The following is an 18,958-nucleotide window of genomic DNA, read 5'->3' as shown; positions in this document are numbered from 1 at the left end:
GCAGCGTGCACTGTATATTTTATATATTTATATAAAATAAAATACACTTTTAGAAAACAGTAGAATATTTATATTTATTTATATATTTATCTTTATATATTTACTAAGTAAATAACTGCAGGAGGCATAATACATTATGAATTGGGAATTTACTATAGAACATCGGTGAAATACATACCATTCTCTGTTCATAATAGCAAATGCAATGAATGGCCTTGATTTAATTGTATCTCATATTGTGACTCCTTCACAACAAGTTACCCTGCATTGCACCACCTCGAATAAGTAACGCTTCTCCAATGGAGAAGACTATTGTTACTTATTCTCAGCAGATACCACAAACCAAACGGCACTGTTTCAAGGCTTGTTGGCCTATCATCAGTGGGTGGGCAGCTACCCTGGTGTTGCAATCATGCCAACCCAGTTATGAAGTATAACTCCACAATATGCAAGCCGCCAAGGGAAATATACACCATTCTTTGTTCATAATAGCAAATTGGAATGAATGGCATCGATTTAATTGTATCTCATATTGTGACTCCCTTCAGAATGAGCTATTGTATTGTGAGCATATTGTGACTCCCTTCAGAATGTATTGCTATTATGAACAAAGAATGGTGTGTGTTTCACCAAATGTTCTATAGTAAATTCCCAATTCATAATGTATTATGCCTCATGCATTTATTTACTTAGTTAGTAAATATTACTATGTACACTCTTTGGCGTCTCTCATATACCAACAAGCCTTGAAACGGTACCGTCTGGGTGGTAGTGTCTGCTGAGAATAAGTAACAATAGTCTTCTCGACTGGAGAAGTGTTACTTATTCGAAGTAGTGCAATATATGTTAACTCGTTATGTAACAATATCTCACAATATGAGATACAATTAAATCAATGCCATTCATTGCAATTTGCTATTATGAACAAAGAATGGTGTGTATTTCACCGAATGTTCTATAGTATATTTATATATATATATATATATAATTTTCATATAATATAAATATGCAATTATGTATATTTATATAATACAGGTAAATCTCAACATATATGGTTAATTCGTGCAACGAGTGTACCGTATATCTCAAAACCACAAATATTGAGGTTAAAAACCAATGGGAAAAATTTAATTCATCCATGATGTTTTGGAACATTTACCAGAAAGCCTTTAAAATATGTTTTAACTGTGAACATAGATAGAAATATAAAGAATAATAAAAAACAAGTAAGCTAAAAAACATTTATTAAAGAAATGGGCTACAAAATGAATGAAAAATGGATATGCTACTTTCTAGAAAAATATTTTTCAAGCATCGTTTAAATAGTTGTAGCCTTCTTTTTCACTTCATAAAATTTATGATAGCAGCTAATTCCATTTTCTAGGGTTCGGCAAACTAGCATGCTTCTTTCTACATTGAATCTAAATCCATAATTTGTTGTTTAACAGTTTCCAAATTTCGAAACATCTGCACGAGTTCGTTTAACAAAATTTCCTTAGAGACACACTCCTCCTTCAATCGAAATTTCTTCTTTCTTGTCATAGGTATTCTCTGTTGCTACAATTCTATGAGATCCATGTAAGATTAAAACTATTATTTTTACCTCCAAACACTGTCTTTGCTGTAGCAAAGACAGTGTCTGGAGGTAAAAATACTACTTTTAATTTTCACACAGGTCATTCAGAGCAGTAGGATGATCAAGGGCATTGTTAAGAACTAAGAGCGAGTGGCTGTGAATGCAAATCCAGGCATTCTCTGACATTAGGGGAACCAATATCTTCAAAGTCAATCCTTTCCAATGACCATTTACCAGTCGGTTAAATAGGAGTAGATCAGCTTTGCTGCAACCTCTTAAAGTCCTCGGATTTACGTTTCAATTTGAAATTGCCTTCACCTTTCCTTGCAACAGAAAAGTTAAGCAGTCCTTGGAGACTTTGTAATCAGGTTGTGATTCTTATTTTTCAGCTAAGAAAGTTCTAGACGGCAATTTTTTTTTCCAATAAAGGCCAGTTTCATCAACATTAAAAATTTAGCGGTCATCATAATGATTTTCCTCAATTATTTTTTTAAAACATGCGAAAATTTGGCAACTGCATCTTTATCGGCACTCGCCGCCTCCCCTGTTAACTTGACATTATACATTCCAGTTCGAGCTTTAAACTTTTTAAACCACCTTCTGCTGGCAGAAAATACCATTGTATCCCCTTTAAATTTGTTTTCTTTGAGTGATGAAAACAGGCTAAGTGCTTTTACCATTATGTTGTTGGTACCAATTGGAATCCGTTTTTGATTGCAATCTTCCAGCCAAGTTATTAAAAGATTCTCCATTTCAACCAAAATAGGACTTCTGTTCCTAGTGCACTGCATACTAAAAGATGTTCATTTAACTTTACCTTGTTATGTGTATTCCTTAGATTTGGTCAGAATTTGTCATACTGTAGACTCGTTGAGGCCTAGGGCCATACCAATGCTTGTCTTGCCTTGACTATTATCAAACCATTTAATAATGTCAAGTTTCGTATCCAAAGTAATAACTTTATGTTTCTTCGTATCGGATTCCACTGATATATCACTTTTCCTTTTGGACATGGTGAACTTTTACAAAATATTAATTATTACTTAGTGTGAAATAGGAAGAGACTGTTTTGACACGTCTGCCTTGGATGGTTGCCTAAGCGAAACTGAGCTCGTGGCAGGATAATGGAGAGGCAGAAGCACAAATATGGCAACAGTTTATAAACGACTGTTTTCGAGCATCTTTTTTTTCAAGTTGATAAAAATTTTTTGTTTTACAATCGGCTGCACTATTCAAAATTTTATGGGGCATATATAGAGGAATGGTATAAATGTTTGTGACCATATTAACCAAAACTCGTATTGATCAAAAACGCATATATCGAGGTTTACCTGTATAATATTTATATACTTATATAAATATATATTATAATTTTTTATATTATATATTTATTTTTGTCATATTATTATTTAAAATTATAATATGATAAATAACAATCATATTAAATTCTTTTATTTCTCCTACTTTAAAAAAATAGGCCATTTCATTTTGCAGTATCAAATTTGAAATATCTAACTAAATTCTCTACATTTATTCTTAACTTACTGGAAGCATATCTTTTGTCTTAGCACTAAGAATGCACTTCCTCCAATTTTAAAAGCCAAGGTTGCTAATCTGTCACAAATGATGACAACCTCATGGGTCATTTTTTAAATTAAACAAGATTATACTCCTATCAGTTTGCACATAATGTTATTAAATCATACAAATTTTGGTGAATTTAATAATACATTAGCCAAGCATTAATTCATAATAATTTAGCAATGTGTGAAATGGAAATATCTTTTAAGTCCAAGCAGTAAATTAAAAAAAAAATTTTTTTTTTCTTTAATTTTTAATGAAGGCATATGGAATAGAGGACTCAGAATCATATAAAAATGTTATGAATATAAAATTTTATAAGAAATATATGTTATATTTGTTATAGTAAAATCTCATGGATTTGGCATTTAAAAATGCTGCAAAAAAAAAAACTACTATAAATACAACCGTGTAAACTTTCATAGCACTCTGAGACAGTATTTTTTTTTCTGATAACAAACAGTCTGACTATACAATTATTGGAGCTATTGCTATTTTGAACTGCACAGCTACAGCTATTTCGAACTGTATGTTTTTTAATTTATTTTATTATTATTCCTTTAACTTATAATTCATTGCTGGAAATCGCTTTGTAAACTTTGCTATAAACATGATTTATATATTGGACTGTACAGTTTTGTTCATGCTAGGAAATTCTTCCATAGCTGCCAAAGCAGCAGCCACAAGAACAAGAAAGTTTCCTGAGCATCACATTATAAGCCCTTAGCTAAAAAAAAAAAAATAAAAAATAATGATCAATGCACTGCGAGATCCTATCATGGTGCAGTTCTACTGACATCAGGAAACAAAGTTTCATATGACTGCATTCATGACTATGTCAGGTGTGTGTGTTTTTTTATTTTATTTATTTATTATTATATCTTAAACCTAAGACTTAGAATGTGATTAACACATTAGCTATATGGTGCAAGGAAGCCCCAGGCCTTTGCTATACTAGCCAAAAAAGAGTAAATGAAACTAAAATAAAATAATAAATAATCAAATAAAACAAGCCATCTGACTCTCTCCTCATAAGTACCTGAGTACTCCTCCAACTGACCTTTGAATCTCCCCAAGCTATCAGCTTCAATCACTCATGCAGACAACTTATTCCAATAATCAACAACTCAGCAAGTGATGCTCAACAAAGTTCATTCCTGAAGTGAAAAATAAGCTATAACTGCTGTAGCTGGTTGGTTGTTGTTGGATTTTTTTGGCACAAAAGTAACTTTGGCCATATTGCACCTATCTATTAGTATTATAGGACAATGACATTGATGTTTCTTAATTATGGTTTATATCTGGCTAAAATATCCTATTAGTTTTAAATAAATAAATATATTTTCAATGTTGGAGTTATCACCTAGGATCTGTGATCAAGTCAGGGAATCCTGAATATTTATAGAGAGAGAGAGAGAGATGGAAGGCCAATTGTACTGCTGTAGCAAAATGTTCCTTCACTACTATACAGGAATATTGAATAATCTTCTAGAATATTTCTGGAAGTCTTCATTATTCAAAAATCCAGGAAAAGCTAAGTTCCAACATTGCCTGATTTAAAATATTCTGTTTATGCTCTGGCATGACCACTAAGTTAAGGGACGGGGTTACAATTAACCAATTCAATAAAATCATTAACCATATTTAACAGTCATGTGAGCTTCAAACATCAGCTTCAACACTCCACTGAAATGCGAGCGTTTCTGCCCTTTTGAACTTGACTAAGCAGCTACATCAAGCCTTATGAGGTTTTACTGTACATCCAAATCATCAGCAAAATTTTAAAATTTTCATAGTTAAAATGGTAGCACAGCTAAATGAGAGTCCGCGTTTTGTTATATTTGTTTGAATAAGATTCCAAAGTAATATTTAAGTGCTTTTTGATAATGTACTTTATTTTAGTAATACTTTTATAGCAATGTATTTTATGTCATTATAATAAAAATCAAATTATCATATTCAAAAAAAAATCTATTCTAATGCTTAAATGGATGGCTAACAGTAGGGAAGAACAAAAACTAAAAGCTACATTACAAAAAAATCTAAAATAAAACTTCCATCTTACATGCAAGGATGCACATTCTGAATGATCACAACAGCCAGTCCATTGGAAAGTTTATCTGTGAAACTCATAGCACCAAAAACAAAAGCACCACTGGACTGAAATGATAACATAAATGGTTAGATTTTTTTTATTTAAATACTATTTAGAGAAAAATATCAAGAAAGAAGAAAAACAAGATACAGGTTACTCCTTAATGCATATGTTTATTATCAAATCATTTCAATATGTTGGAATAAAAAGTAACATTAATCATTAATGTCTTTCACCCAATATTTATGATCTCTCTCTCTTAATTACAGTGTGATATTCAATTATCAAACTGGGAACTGACCAGCTCAGATACTACATTATTAAAGTAAGCAATCAACGATAAATATGCCTGTACTGCATGCAATGTTAAAATGTACATAAGTATAGCCATACTGACATGAAATGTTAAAATGTACATAAATATAGCCATACTGACATGCAATGTTAAAATGTACATAAGTATAGCCATACTGACATGCAATGTTAAAATGTACATAAGTATAGCCATACTGACATGCAATGTTAAAATGTACATAAGTATAGCTATACTGACACAAAAACAAATTCAAGATCACCATCAGATGTAATGTTGTTTGTTATTTGGAACATTAGCAACTAAGGCCATATTGCTCCAGGGATAAGCGGTGGTCATTCCCTGACCTTTCCGCATCCTCCGTATTTGGTGGGCATGGGCTCGAACCCATCAGATGTAATCTATATTAGGAATATAAAAGGGTGATTAAGGTAGTACTTTAATTTTAGAATAATTTCAGTTTTAAACAAAATTAATTATATAAATGTATAATGAAATAATGTATAGAACAATTCTGTTCTCAATTCAATCTTGGTCTATAGCAGAAATTTAATATCTGCATTCATTCTTTTTCCTACTTCACTAATCTCTCTATTTTATAAATAGACTGTACAGGGCCTTGGATTCATTCTCATAGTGGTAGGACTATGTATTTATGAACTTCTAGAAATCTTCAAAACAACATCATCAAAGAAATCATCAAAACAAACACCTTTGCTCATAAGGAAATTGGAAAGTAAATGCAATTACTTTTTTGTTATAGATAACTTGAATTATTTATGATGTTTGTTTATTGTTGCAGGTAACCAAGTTATTTAAGAAAAGAATTGCATTTAATTTCCAATTAAATGTTTAAATTAGATGTGTAAATATCTAAATATCAAAATTGCATGTAGTTTTACTATCTGATAGCATAATTGGATTTCCCTATAAGTAAGGACTTTTGAAACACATTGTATAACAAGAATTATATCAAGTACTGTTATTTCACATTAAAAAAGAAACGCTTGCCAATTGTATCATTAAATATTCTGTTACTCCTACACACCAAATTTACTGTTTCAAGATTTTGAAAAAAAGTCCCAACATTTTTTTTTTCTGACTCCATGCAGCAACTTTTTACCAACGGAATGAAGATTTGATCACAGATCTGCATACACCTGTGGTCAAGCATTCCATCATATGATCACATAATAGAAGCTATTTTACACATCTCATCCCATTTTCATTTCACCCACATATGTTACATTTTTAGTTTACATTTCCCATTTAACAGGCTGAAGAATAACTAAGGTATAATATGATTTTCCCTAATCTGAAAGTTCTAGCAGCAATGTTTCTTTGACTATTGGTCCTTTTCTTTGGCAGAATCTCAAACAAGTTATCCTTTTTTATGACCTTGAATCTTCTGAGACATGTAGAGCTCTTTTATGTAATTTAAAAAATTTAACAAATTTTTATTTGTTAAATTTTAAATTTGTATGTAATTTAGATGAAGTGCATATTACAAAGAAAGAATTGTAATCTCTTGGATTTGAGCTGCTTGGTTGAACTGAAAACATACTCGGGATCAGTCTAAAGCAGTAGAGGGTCCTCGAAATGGACCCTCTGGAACTAGTCAAATTATTTGTTCTATGTATAGCAAATTTATGATAAATAAAGTTATTATTATATATTTATATAAAAATAAGAATAAAGTTGAGTTGTTTTAAACTTAAAACTTTGAATTTTCTCTTCAGAAAACCCACTGTTTATACATATATACACACACACCTACATATATGGGTCGGCAAACTTTTTTTCATTTTTGAATGGGTCTGTAAACTTTTTTTGATTTTTGAAGGAGTCCATAGATGTCAGTAGTTTCGGACCCACTGGTCTAAAGGCATATGCTTAAAGTGTATATACCCTGCAAACACTGGGATGCCAAAAGAAGTAATACACCGACGTTTCATATTTTCACTAATTTGTTGGTCAAAAAACCTCCATCTCACACATGGCAAAATAGAATCTGAAGCTGTTGCTATTTATTTTTAACTTTTGATAGTCCCATGTTGTTTTCTGCAGCAGACTGATCCTCCTTGTGGAAAATGAATATAAAATACTGCATTGCAGAGAGAAACCATTCCTTACTGATTTTGAAATAAAATATACCAGAAATCTCTTTTAACCATCTGTGTGAATTTGCACTTTAGAAGACATGATGCGACCAAGAATACTAACAAATACTCCTGGTTTGTTACATGTTCTAACTAGTTTAAAAGAAACATGAAGTTGGAGATGTCAATTCAGAAGAATATTGCCTAAGAAATATCTTTAGAAAAAAGACATGTAGCAGAAAATTAATATCTATGTGATAGCAGGAGGAACAAGTTAGGGAAAGTCCTTCATTAACGTGACTAATGAAGTCAAGTTAATGAAGAGAGTTGATTTTGAAAAAGGTTTTACTGAGACAGAGTTTTGAACTTGGCATTTGTACATAGGTTATAGTTGTTAAAAAGATAAAAAAAAAACAAAAAAATGCCTGTGTGTGTGTGTGTGTGTGTGTGTGTGTGTGTGTGTGTGTGTGTGTGTGTGTGTGTGTGTGTGTGTGTGTGTGTGTGTGTAAATATATACTCCTCAAAGGTTAATAATAAAAAAATAAAAAAAGCACTACCAACAGCAAATTATATCCTTATGAAATAAAATGAGTAAACGTAGACCCAACCACTACTTACTGTACTTCCTCCTACAAGATCTGAAGTGAAAGAGAGGCAGATTATCAGCATTATAGAGCCTGCTAGTCCAATGAGTACTGCAACTGCATAGATTAGGCCATAGCGATAAGTATCACCTTCACCAAAATAAAGGCATATTGATGCTATCAATGCTAAAATACATCCCGCGAAGAAGGTTATCTAAACAAATGAATAAAATATATATATTTTGTGCACTGGAATAAATAGCATAAATATTAACATGAAATTGCTTCATGTACTTTAAAATTTCATATATTTTGAAATATGATAGCACAATATTTTATTCAAATTTAGAGCTCTGATTCTACAATTGCTCCGGGATATGCGGTGGTCATTCCCCGACCTTTCCACATCCTCCGTATTTGGTGGTGACAGGCTCGAACCCCGGTCTAATCAAGAAGCGTGTGCTACGCACTGCTGCTCCTTCCCACCTGGCTAGGGAGGCGCCTGCTCTGTGAAGGACTCACTCTCTCACTCTCTCTCTCTGAAAGGAGTGTGTTTTCTTTCCATGTCAGTTATGTGATTTTAATTCATTGGGTGAAGGCTGAAATTCATTGCACACTTAATTTACCAGTGATGGTTTATTCACATTCAATAATAGCAAAAAAAGAAAAAAGAAAGGAAGAAAAAAAAAGCATGATGTTCTATTGTTCAAAATTCAAAACATCCAAGTAGGCCATGGACTTCATATTTGCAGGTGCTACCACCAATGAAACAAATTCAAACCAGCTGAAACAGCCCTACATCAACAGGTCACCTGAACTAAACTTCATAGTTGAGATAATATGCTCTAGGACAGTGATGGCGAACCTTTTTGAAGAGTGGGTCAATTATTTTTATTTATTTTTTAAAATACTAGCCCGTGAGTCATAAGTAAGTGGTCTCAATTAGAAAGGGGGGGGGGGGGTAAAAGGATGCCAATTATTTGGAAACATCAAACAATTTGTTAAGAGATCAAGTTGATAGTTGAATCTTTTTGGTTCTAACTTTTGAAATAATCCAAAAAAGGTTTTAGTTTCCTTTTTGATTTATAACTTTAACTTTTGCAAGTGAAGAGCTAAAAAAAAAAGTAAATATCGAAGCTTGATTTGATACCTTGTACTGCACCAGGTGACATCATGACCAGTATTGCCTCTGCACAAAGTATTTGAATGAGCAAGGAATAAAAGAAAACGCCTTTATTTTGAAATATTCTTCATTAATAATTAACATAATTACAGATACAGTATGTGTAATAAAGTTGATAAAAGTATATTTAATGCGAAATTTGTTTTTGCTTACTTTCAGACAGTTTCTTAATATTAGGTACATACTTCGTGTTCATTACTTTAATACATTTTGCAGTCAATTCATTTCCAAGTTTATTCCTGTTGGAAGATTTAACAAAATTCATTGAGGAAAACAATTTTTCACATGAATATGTGGACCCGAACGTTGTGAGAAGAGCGTTAGCCAGTTTCCTCATACATGAAAAATTGTTCAGTAAAGAATACCATGCGTTTAATATAATATTTTCAACTTTTAGTGTGGGATCTTCATTAGGCCTAGCTGCATTACTTTCTGAAATTTTTCCTTCTACTTCGAAAATCAAATTTTCAAATTTATTTTTCCACACTATGCTGCTTTGGAATTCAATTAATTCCATTTCTAAGTTAGTGATACCTAGCCACATAAAATCGTTTAGCTGCATTGTATCGTACTCTGCTTTATGTGGACATAAAATAAAGCGAAATGTATTTTCCAAACTTTTAAATTGATTATATCTCTCATGGAAAGCTTGTTTTATTTTTTGCAAAATGGTTAAATATATTTTAATTGCATTTTCTTGAATGTCAAGAATATTTTCAAAATCTTTAGTGTTTTGAAAATGTTTTTGTAATTGAGGAAAATATTTCATGGTGCTCATTTCCAAATCTTTAATAAAGATGTCAAGTTTTTTCATAAATATTTTGATATTTTCAAACATCATTAATGCAATTTGTCCATGTCCCTGAAGTTTTTTATTCAGTTCATTGAAATGCTGAGTGATATCACATAAGAACATTAAATCATTTAGCCAATTTATATTTGAAAATTCGTCATAACTATTCTTTTTTTCATTCAAAAAGAGCTTTATTTCGTCTAATAAAATGACAAACCGATTAAGAACTTGGCTGCAACTGAGCCATCGAACATTGTTTTACGTCAAAATCCCAGAATATTGGCACTCAATTTCCTCTAATAATTGTGCAAATTCTCGCTTATTAAGACCATTTATAAAGTTAATAACTTTAATTACAACTGGCATTACATCAGAAAATGTTTTTAAACCTTGCTTCGCACATGCAACTTGCTGGTGTATTATACAACGAAATTCTATCAGAGAATGTCTCTAATATTTTGCTTAAGCTGCTGAATAAAACCAATGTTTTTTTCCCACCATATTGTGAGCACCATGTGTTGTTCCAAAAACAATTTTTTGTAGGTCAATTTCCATTTTTTTAAAAATGCATTATCAAATTCTTTAAAAATATCAAGACCGGTACACCTTCCTTTCAATTTTATTAACTCTTCTTTCATTATATTGCCTGCATTATATCGAGCAAAAACTGCTGTTGCGCATAACCATTTACATCAGTACTCTCATCTAAAGCAATCGAATACATTTCTACAGACTTTAAGTCGTTATGTATTTGAGAAGAAATATTTATTTCTAATTCTATTACTCGATCTTTAATAGTATTGCGACTTATTGGTAACTCATTTATACGCTTTATAATCGAGTCTTTTTCTTTAAAATCTGAAAACAGTAGAACTACATTCTAAAAATGCTTGTTTTACAAACTCCTTCTGAAAGAGGTTTCCCATGGCGAGCAATGCAATGGGTTACTTGAAAACTAGCAGCTGTAATGTTATTTTTCGGAGTCAAAAAAGTTTTTAAAACACTTGTTTGTGAATCATGCTGTTTATTTTTATTTATTTTTTGTTATAAATCTGACATTACATATTTATATTTTATAATTGTTTAATATTTTCGATTATCTTTTCTCTCTGTTCTAATTAAAAAAAGTAGGCCAATATTACAATAAACGCGTGCGCGTGGGTTACTTACAAAGCCTTTCGTGGGTCAGTATCTGACCCACGTGTCATAGGTTCGCCACCACTGCTCTAGGATGTAGATTTGCTTGAGCGTGTACAGAGAAGGGCAACAAGATTGGTGACGGGAATGAAGGGATCCTCTTACCAAGAGAGGTTAAGTTCTGCAAATTGCAGTGGCTGGAGACTAGACACCTGTGCAGTGATCTGATTGAGGTGTATAAGGCCTTGAATGGGTTGAGGATGCTGAATTCTGATGGGATCCTTCCACTTGTTCAGATTACGAACCGAAGGGGGCATAAATTCAAATTAAGAAAAGACAGAGATAGAATAGATGTGCGGAAATTTGTCTTTAGCCAGCGGGTGGTTAATTGCTGGAACAAACTTCCATCTGTCATTGTGGAAGTTGACAGGTTAAATAAATTTAAGGAGGAACTGGACAGGCATTTGGAGGGAATGGTGTATTTTTTTTTTTTTTTGGCTGATGCTGCATAAGCTCATACACTTGCTTTCTTGCATCACATGCCCCTACTACTACTACTACTACAAGAAGTGCCCTCTGTTCAATCTACATACCCAAATGTGCCTGCTAAAAGAAAACATTGTACAGTAAAATTCATCACTCTATAGTAGTTTCTAGAGTCCAGGAACACTAGGGCACACTGCAAACACTTTTTCAACTGGTGACCACGACATTGGACATATGCATGGCTGCCTTACCACTGAACCCAATGCTATGCAGTTCTCCATGGATGGCTGACTTACTGATAGACATTTCTGTAGTCTCTTGGGCCTACTCTGATGTTTTCCTTGTGATACATTTAGCAATCACATCATGCAAAAACAGTATATAATAAAAACATAAGTAAAATATATGAACATACTGGAATACACAAGGTGCCATACAGCACCCTCTCCTTTAGTTCGGTTATATTAAATAATTGCATTACTTTATCATAAATGTTATCAAAAATACAATGATTAAAAATTCTAAATAATACATACCAAGATAAATATATAAAGAACATTTACCTTATTCCCTATTTTCTGGTTAAGATATTTCATAAAAAATGAGGCAACAAATCCACTTACATATACAACCATTGGAATAATAGCAATACTTTTCTGCAGAAAAAATAAAATAAAAATAAATAAAATAAATTAACACAATAAAAACTGTTTTCTTAATAATCTGATACACTTCAAATAATTTCAGAAAAATCTTTTAAAAAATATATGATACTGATATGCCATATCCTTGTACAAAAGAAAATCTGCATACACAAAGAAAATCTATATACAAAACAAAATCTACATTTTGTTTTGTGTATATAAAATATTTTTAAAAGTACAGTAGAACCTGGATAAGAAGTTTTCCAAGGGACTGGAGGTTTAGAACTTGTTACGTGGGAAAACTTCTTAGAAGGGAAAATGACCTAAGGGTATGAAATATTAACAAATGAAAATGAAAAGATACACATACATAAGTTAAAGACGATTTCTAAGTACTATTTCAGAAGTTATAAATATTTCACTCTATCTATGGGAAACATTTTTAAACTGAAGATTTCTGATTGCTTAAAATTCTATACATTAAGCTCATTACCAAAGTTGGATGGATGAGCCCCTTTGGAGTTTCAACATATATTAAAAGGTCACAATTACAATAGGACAGAGAAGAATTCACTAAGTAATTCAGAACTGTTCAGAAAAATCAGAACTTAACAGCAAATGGTTCACGTGGTCGAAGCTATCCAATTATGGATATTGATGAAAACAATTGCAATATATCACTTCCATTATATCCAAATTTTTATCCTAAAGAGGGTTTAAGACTGAAAGCATCAGACTATGGAAAATTGACTAATCGAACAAGTTAGTGCGTGGCATAATTTTAGTTCATAGTAAATCACCAAAGTAGCAAACAATCAACACTTCGACACTTGGTTCTCGAATAGGCAACACTTTGCCAGTGGATTCCACCACCCCTGGGTAGTGGTATCAATCAAGAATAAGTAACATTAGTCTTCTCAGTGAAGCGTTGGAGGTAGTGCAATATCAGGGCAACTCGTTGTGAAGGCATTAACAATATGAGATGTAAAAAACTATGCTATTTCACCTACTTCGGTGGTTTACTACAAACTAAAATGATGCTTGGCAATACCCTGTTCGATTACCAAATGTTTATACAGTAAACGCCCACTACTCGCGGGGGTTACGTTCTTGAGAAATGCTGCGAATATCGAAAACGCGAATACTGAGTTATGGCTCCCATAGTAATAAAGGGGTTCTGTTCCAAAGTATGAAATATATAAGAAAAACTAGTCTAAAATTTTGTCTATGTATGTATTATATGTACCTTCATAATATGACTATGTACATAGACAGTACATATGAAATGCAAGCATATGGCATTGAAATGAAAATAAGAAACAATTTAATATTAAATGTAATATTTATTAGAAATTTCACAAACAAATCTTTCAAACTAGCGCCTTTGCTAGCTAAAAAACTTATCCCGCCAGTGCTATCGCCAGTTTCGCTAAAGTGTTGATAAAGGAGTTTTGTCTTTTCACGAATGATGATAACTTAACAGAATTTTATTTTGAGTTCAGTCTTCTATCCACAGATTTAAAGACTTTTCCATTTTTTCTAATTTAACATCACGAATTCTAATTTAGCGCGTTTTCACAGACACTACAGCGGATTTTTTCTTCCGATTTCTTGAATGATTGTACCGTTGACTCATTGATTTTATAATGTTTTCCCACTGAGGAGACACTTTCACCATTAGAAATTTTATCAAATAACTCAATATAATATAACTCAATTTTATTCACTATTGTCGTCACCTTCTTTGATCTTTTCACATTTCCCTTGTTATTCGTAGCCATATTTTTGTACGGGTTAGAAAGAACTTGTCCGCAATAAAGTCACTTTCTTCTGTTAACACACTAGAAAAAGTTGTTTTGCACTGCAAAACAGTAGATTTATCACTTTTGTAAGCATATCAATTTATAAATTGATAAATTTATTCAATTTATAAGCATATAAATTAAAAGCAAACGACGACACCTTCCATGACAAGCGCATAACACATACTGAACAAGGATTAGCGAGAAACATACATGATTGCGATTTTGTTACCCCTCTCCCCCCACCCACTGAGCGCTGTTTTGACCGGGAAAGATAATTTTAGCCACGCCCATGTTTTTTTATGGCTGAAAATGTTCACGGCGCTTTAAAATTCACATTTTTTTTTAGGTTTCATTTTATATTAAATCAGCGACCGCGAATACAGATACCGCGAATAGCGGGGGTTTACTGTATTTGTTTAATATTAAAAATAAAGAATTTCTATATTTAAAAAATAATACATTATTATAATGATGTGTATCCTTTATCATGAACTTTTTATGTGGGAAAACTTTTTACTTGGGAAACTTCTTAGGCAGGAAAATAATACATTACAATACATAGAGGGGAAATTGGGACTTAAAAAACCAGGTATAGGAGAAAACTTCTTATGCAGAAATTTCTTATGAGTTCTACTGTAAATTGTCTTCATTTTCACTGAAAGTAATAAAAGTGTATATTGTATTTGTCTGGAACGTTTGACACACCAGCAACTAAGGTCATAGTGCAGCAAGTAGTATATGGTAACTGATAAATCAGATTATATCAAATACACACAGTTGACCATCAGTGAAATGTAAATACCCTTACTACTGTGAACTATGCACCATGCCAATATTATAACAGACTGATGTGTCCAATGCAGGGATTATTCAGTATAGGACAAAGTCAGCCACAAATACAACAATAATGAGCTGGTGCTATTATTTAATGGATCTTGAAAGAAATATAATCAAGAGTGTCAGGAGGATGGTTGTCATTGATACAAGCTTTGTAGCAGAAATCAGCATGATCTGGTAAATCTGGCAAAACACAAGATAATAACTATCATTATTAAAATAACTGAAGAACATGAGTATATGATTTAGGCCAACAGGAGGGGAAAAAGCAGGGGTTGTGAAAGTTGTGAAATGTTCCCAGTGTTTATTTCCAGCAACAAGAGTGATGAAAAGACCTTTCCTAAGCTCCTTTCCTTTCATGTAATAGCAAATTTTCAAAAACACTTTAACAATACAGGAAACTACAACTTGCATGATTCCAGGAACATCAACTGGCAAAAAGTGTGATGGTCTAATAAAGCATGCTAATATAGTATAAACTTTACTGTATGGATAGAAATCAGATAACATCCTTTCCCAATTACATTAACATCATGCTATGCTACACTTTTACACCACATGGATAGTAAAATATTTTTAGAAATTACAGTTAGCAAGTGTGCGCATGTGCGAGTGTCAAAACATCAATGAGATTTTCAAGCATGATAAAGACAACATACAGGTGACAATGGAAATGACATAGGGTATTTTGCTGAAACTTTCTGTGACCTATACAAGAAATGCAACAATGCTTGCTGACTATATGAATACTCCTTTCTTTACCTAATAGTTATGTTTTCCAACAGTACAATGCATTATTGCACCTGCAAAAATTTGTACACGTTTTTCAAAATATTTCCATATGATCACCCTCCTTCCTTAGCCAGTTAACTCTCCATATCACAACACAATGAAATATTTACTGATGAAAGTTGAAAGAACTGTCTGAAAGCAGATCTTATACAATCCCTGTGCCATACTTGAATATTCTTTAGATAATCATGGCAAGATGAAACTCAGGCAGTATTTTGTTATATGGTGGAGAATATGCTTCAATATGTCATTAACTAGGCTCAATTTGACATTAGATAGGTTTTTGAAACTAAACAACTGTTTTTGGAACAATACAAACAACAGAACGTAATAACGTTATACTTTTCAACATTTGGTGAGGTATATCATTTGCAGCATTGACAGGCTCTTGGGTATCTGGGATAAGCTCAGACATTTTCATCTTGTTGCTAAGAGACTTTAAGGCTGTGTTGAATTCATCTTTAGATATTTCCTCCTACATATTTTCTTGTTTTCTAGTGCCGTATTCCTCCATGTATACATACTTGAATCTTCATATAGTTCTTCAACATATCTTCTCCATCTTTCCTTTTGTTCTTCAAAATTCAGTACTGTCATCCCTTTTCATCCCGCATTACTCTCGTTTGAATTCCACTACTCTTTCTCGTTAACACCATGTTTTTTCCTATGCGCCAACTGCATCCAACCTCGTTGCTCGAGCATTTCGATCTCTTGACAGTACTCTGCCTGTCACTGTTCTTTTGCCTTCCTACATTCCCCATCAATTTCATTCTACGATAGTTCCTTTGATATTCATAATTTTTTTGGCCTTTCAGTTTCCTCCACTCATCTATTTTCTGCCGTTAAATATCTGTAATCTAAAATCACGAACACATTCGGACCTCACCACGTGAGGTCAGAATGTGTTCGTGATTTTAGTTTTAAAGGTATTCCTTAAATCAAGTGTATTTGCCCTCATTCTGCAATCCACCCAATTAATAAATACCATATAGTGCCTTAAACAGTTAGGTTTAAGGCACTATATGATATTTATTAATTGGGTAGCCTAATTCATGAGTAATGATAATGTCATTCTCACCCCTAGTATTATCTCTGACATGCTGGTGCAAATAATAAACATATAGTTTATTTAGAAAAATTTTTCTCCAAGGTGAGTTTCTCTCCCACTTATTCTAATCAATCTTGAGCAGACTGAAGTCACCCATAATAAGAAATTCACGCTTACTTGCCTGATGACTTTCATCAACCATTTGCATGTAAAGACTCGTCATTCCCTTCACAATCTTCTGGTCTGTAGATTACTTCCACTCTCATTATACCTTTGCTTCAACTAACTCACACCACAAAGATTCTATGCCAGCAGATGTAACTTCAGACTTAGCAAAAGCTCTTTTCATACTCAGGCTGCTTTTGATAAGAAGCATGACACCACCACCTCTCCTATCTTCCCCATCCTTCCTAAATACATTATACATACCATAGTGGAACTTGTCATCCCCAATTTCCGGGTAGCACCATGTTCCTGTTAGTCCTATTATGTCAGCATTAGATGTCCTAACTAGGAGTTCAAATTCAGCTATTTTATTTACAACACTCCTGACATTGCTGTAAATGCAGTTAAGACTAAGTATTCTTCTATAGTTTACTACCCTGACACACCCTTTGAAGTTATTTAGGCTTGTTTCTCTATCTTATCCTGCTCATTTTAAACGGTGATAACCTCAGAACAGCTTGCCAACATTGGCTGTTGTGGCAACAAACAAGAATTCTTGAGGTGAGTGCAAACATTATTTTCACTCATATCATCAGATAAATGTGGAACCATTAAGATATTCTTAATGATACTGGCAAAATCGTTGCATTACCTTTTTTGAAATGAATGCCATCTCTACAAAGGTCCTTGAGGTTGTCACAGACATTCTCTCAGATATGCCAGACAAGCTATACTTGCTACCTGGGAGTCTAAAACGCTGATGGAACTGATATTCTGGTGACACTCAAGTCAACTGGACCTGATTTCGGCAAAGTATGGATGGTCTGTGACAGTCAAATTCTCTGCTTGTACCTTCACGATGGCGGGACTGTTAGTAATCCTGGGTATGACCTCCATGCACAAGTACATGGTGGGTGACCACCCAGGTGTGAACCAACGTAAGCAGGGGTCGAGGTGTGGCGCCCACACCACATGGAGGAATGCCGCTCCTCCATGTTACCAGGCAGTACTAGGTGGTAGATGACTCTCATCAACCGGTGCAATACCACCACTTTGCTTATTGGAGGCTTGAAGTGGTGGAACTCATGTTTAGTCTCTAGAGCTAGGTTCCAGTCAACCCTTCCCCACCTCTTCCATCATGCAGTATGATTGATAACTTTTGAGTTTATGATGAACATCGTGGCGAGCTCCAATATTCCTTACATTTCGAGGGTACAGCTCTAAAACGGTGTTCGCAGGCCAGCTGCTAGTTAGAACACCAGACTGAACCTATTGGTAACTCTCTAGAAGGCTTCTGGATCAGCTAGTGTATAATCTTGCTACCTCTACTCTGCCAGATAGTGACTGGAGGGAGTCCGAGTAGTGTGTATGCAGGGGAGCATTGTAGAGGCCACGTTATGTCAAGGATCTGGGTATATTCTTACCATGTGTACACCATATTCAAAAATTTCATTACTTCGTACAGCATGTCCCACTCAATTTTTTTTACTATTGAATACACCATGAATTGTCAAACTAATAGAGCAAGCTTATCTGCAAAAAGATCTAAACCTCCCAAATACTTCCTAATTCATTTCACAAATATACGTGGTCTCAATTCTAATCTCAACGATGTCCATTTCCACTTGCAGTCTGCCAAATGTCAATGTTTGCTCAGATCGTGTCAGTAAAATTATTCTTGCAGGAATGGAATCCTTTATCAAACACTCCACTTTAAAATCTCGTTCTTTATTTAAACTTTGGTTTTCCAATAAATGTGCTAAGGCTGTTCAAGAGAAGAACATTGCATATAGTAATTGGCTTGTTTCTAATTCTTCAGT

At 33.3% G+C, this 18,958-nt stretch overlaps 1 protein-coding gene across 1 annotated transcript in view; it reads right to left on the bottom strand.

The window, feature by feature from the left end:
- LOC150085270 (major facilitator superfamily domain-containing protein 12-like) overlaps positions 1-18,958 on the bottom strand; it is a 78,986-nt gene that overhangs the window by 20,903 nt on the left and 39,125 nt on the right. Inside the window, exons 6-8 of the mRNA XM_090374507.1 lie at positions 12,411-12,503; positions 8,283-8,462; positions 5,223-5,317 (exon numbers count right to left, since the gene is read on the bottom strand). Of these exons, the coding sequence (XP_090230633.1) occupies positions 5,223-5,317; positions 8,283-8,462; positions 12,411-12,503 (368 nt within the window). The remainder of the gene's footprint in view (positions 1-5,222; positions 5,318-8,282; positions 8,463-12,410; positions 12,504-18,958) is intronic.

Source organism: Mastigoproctus giganteus, chromosome 5, assembly GCF_048544385.1.
Source record: "Mastigoproctus giganteus isolate SK-2022 chromosome 5, ASM4854438v1, whole genome shotgun sequence".
Lineage (NCBI taxonomy): Eukaryota > Metazoa > Arthropoda > Arachnida > Uropygi > Thelyphonidae > Mastigoproctus > Mastigoproctus giganteus.
The sequence above is the reverse complement of the archived record's forward strand: the minus strand, read 5'-3'. Positions and strand labels throughout refer to the sequence as shown.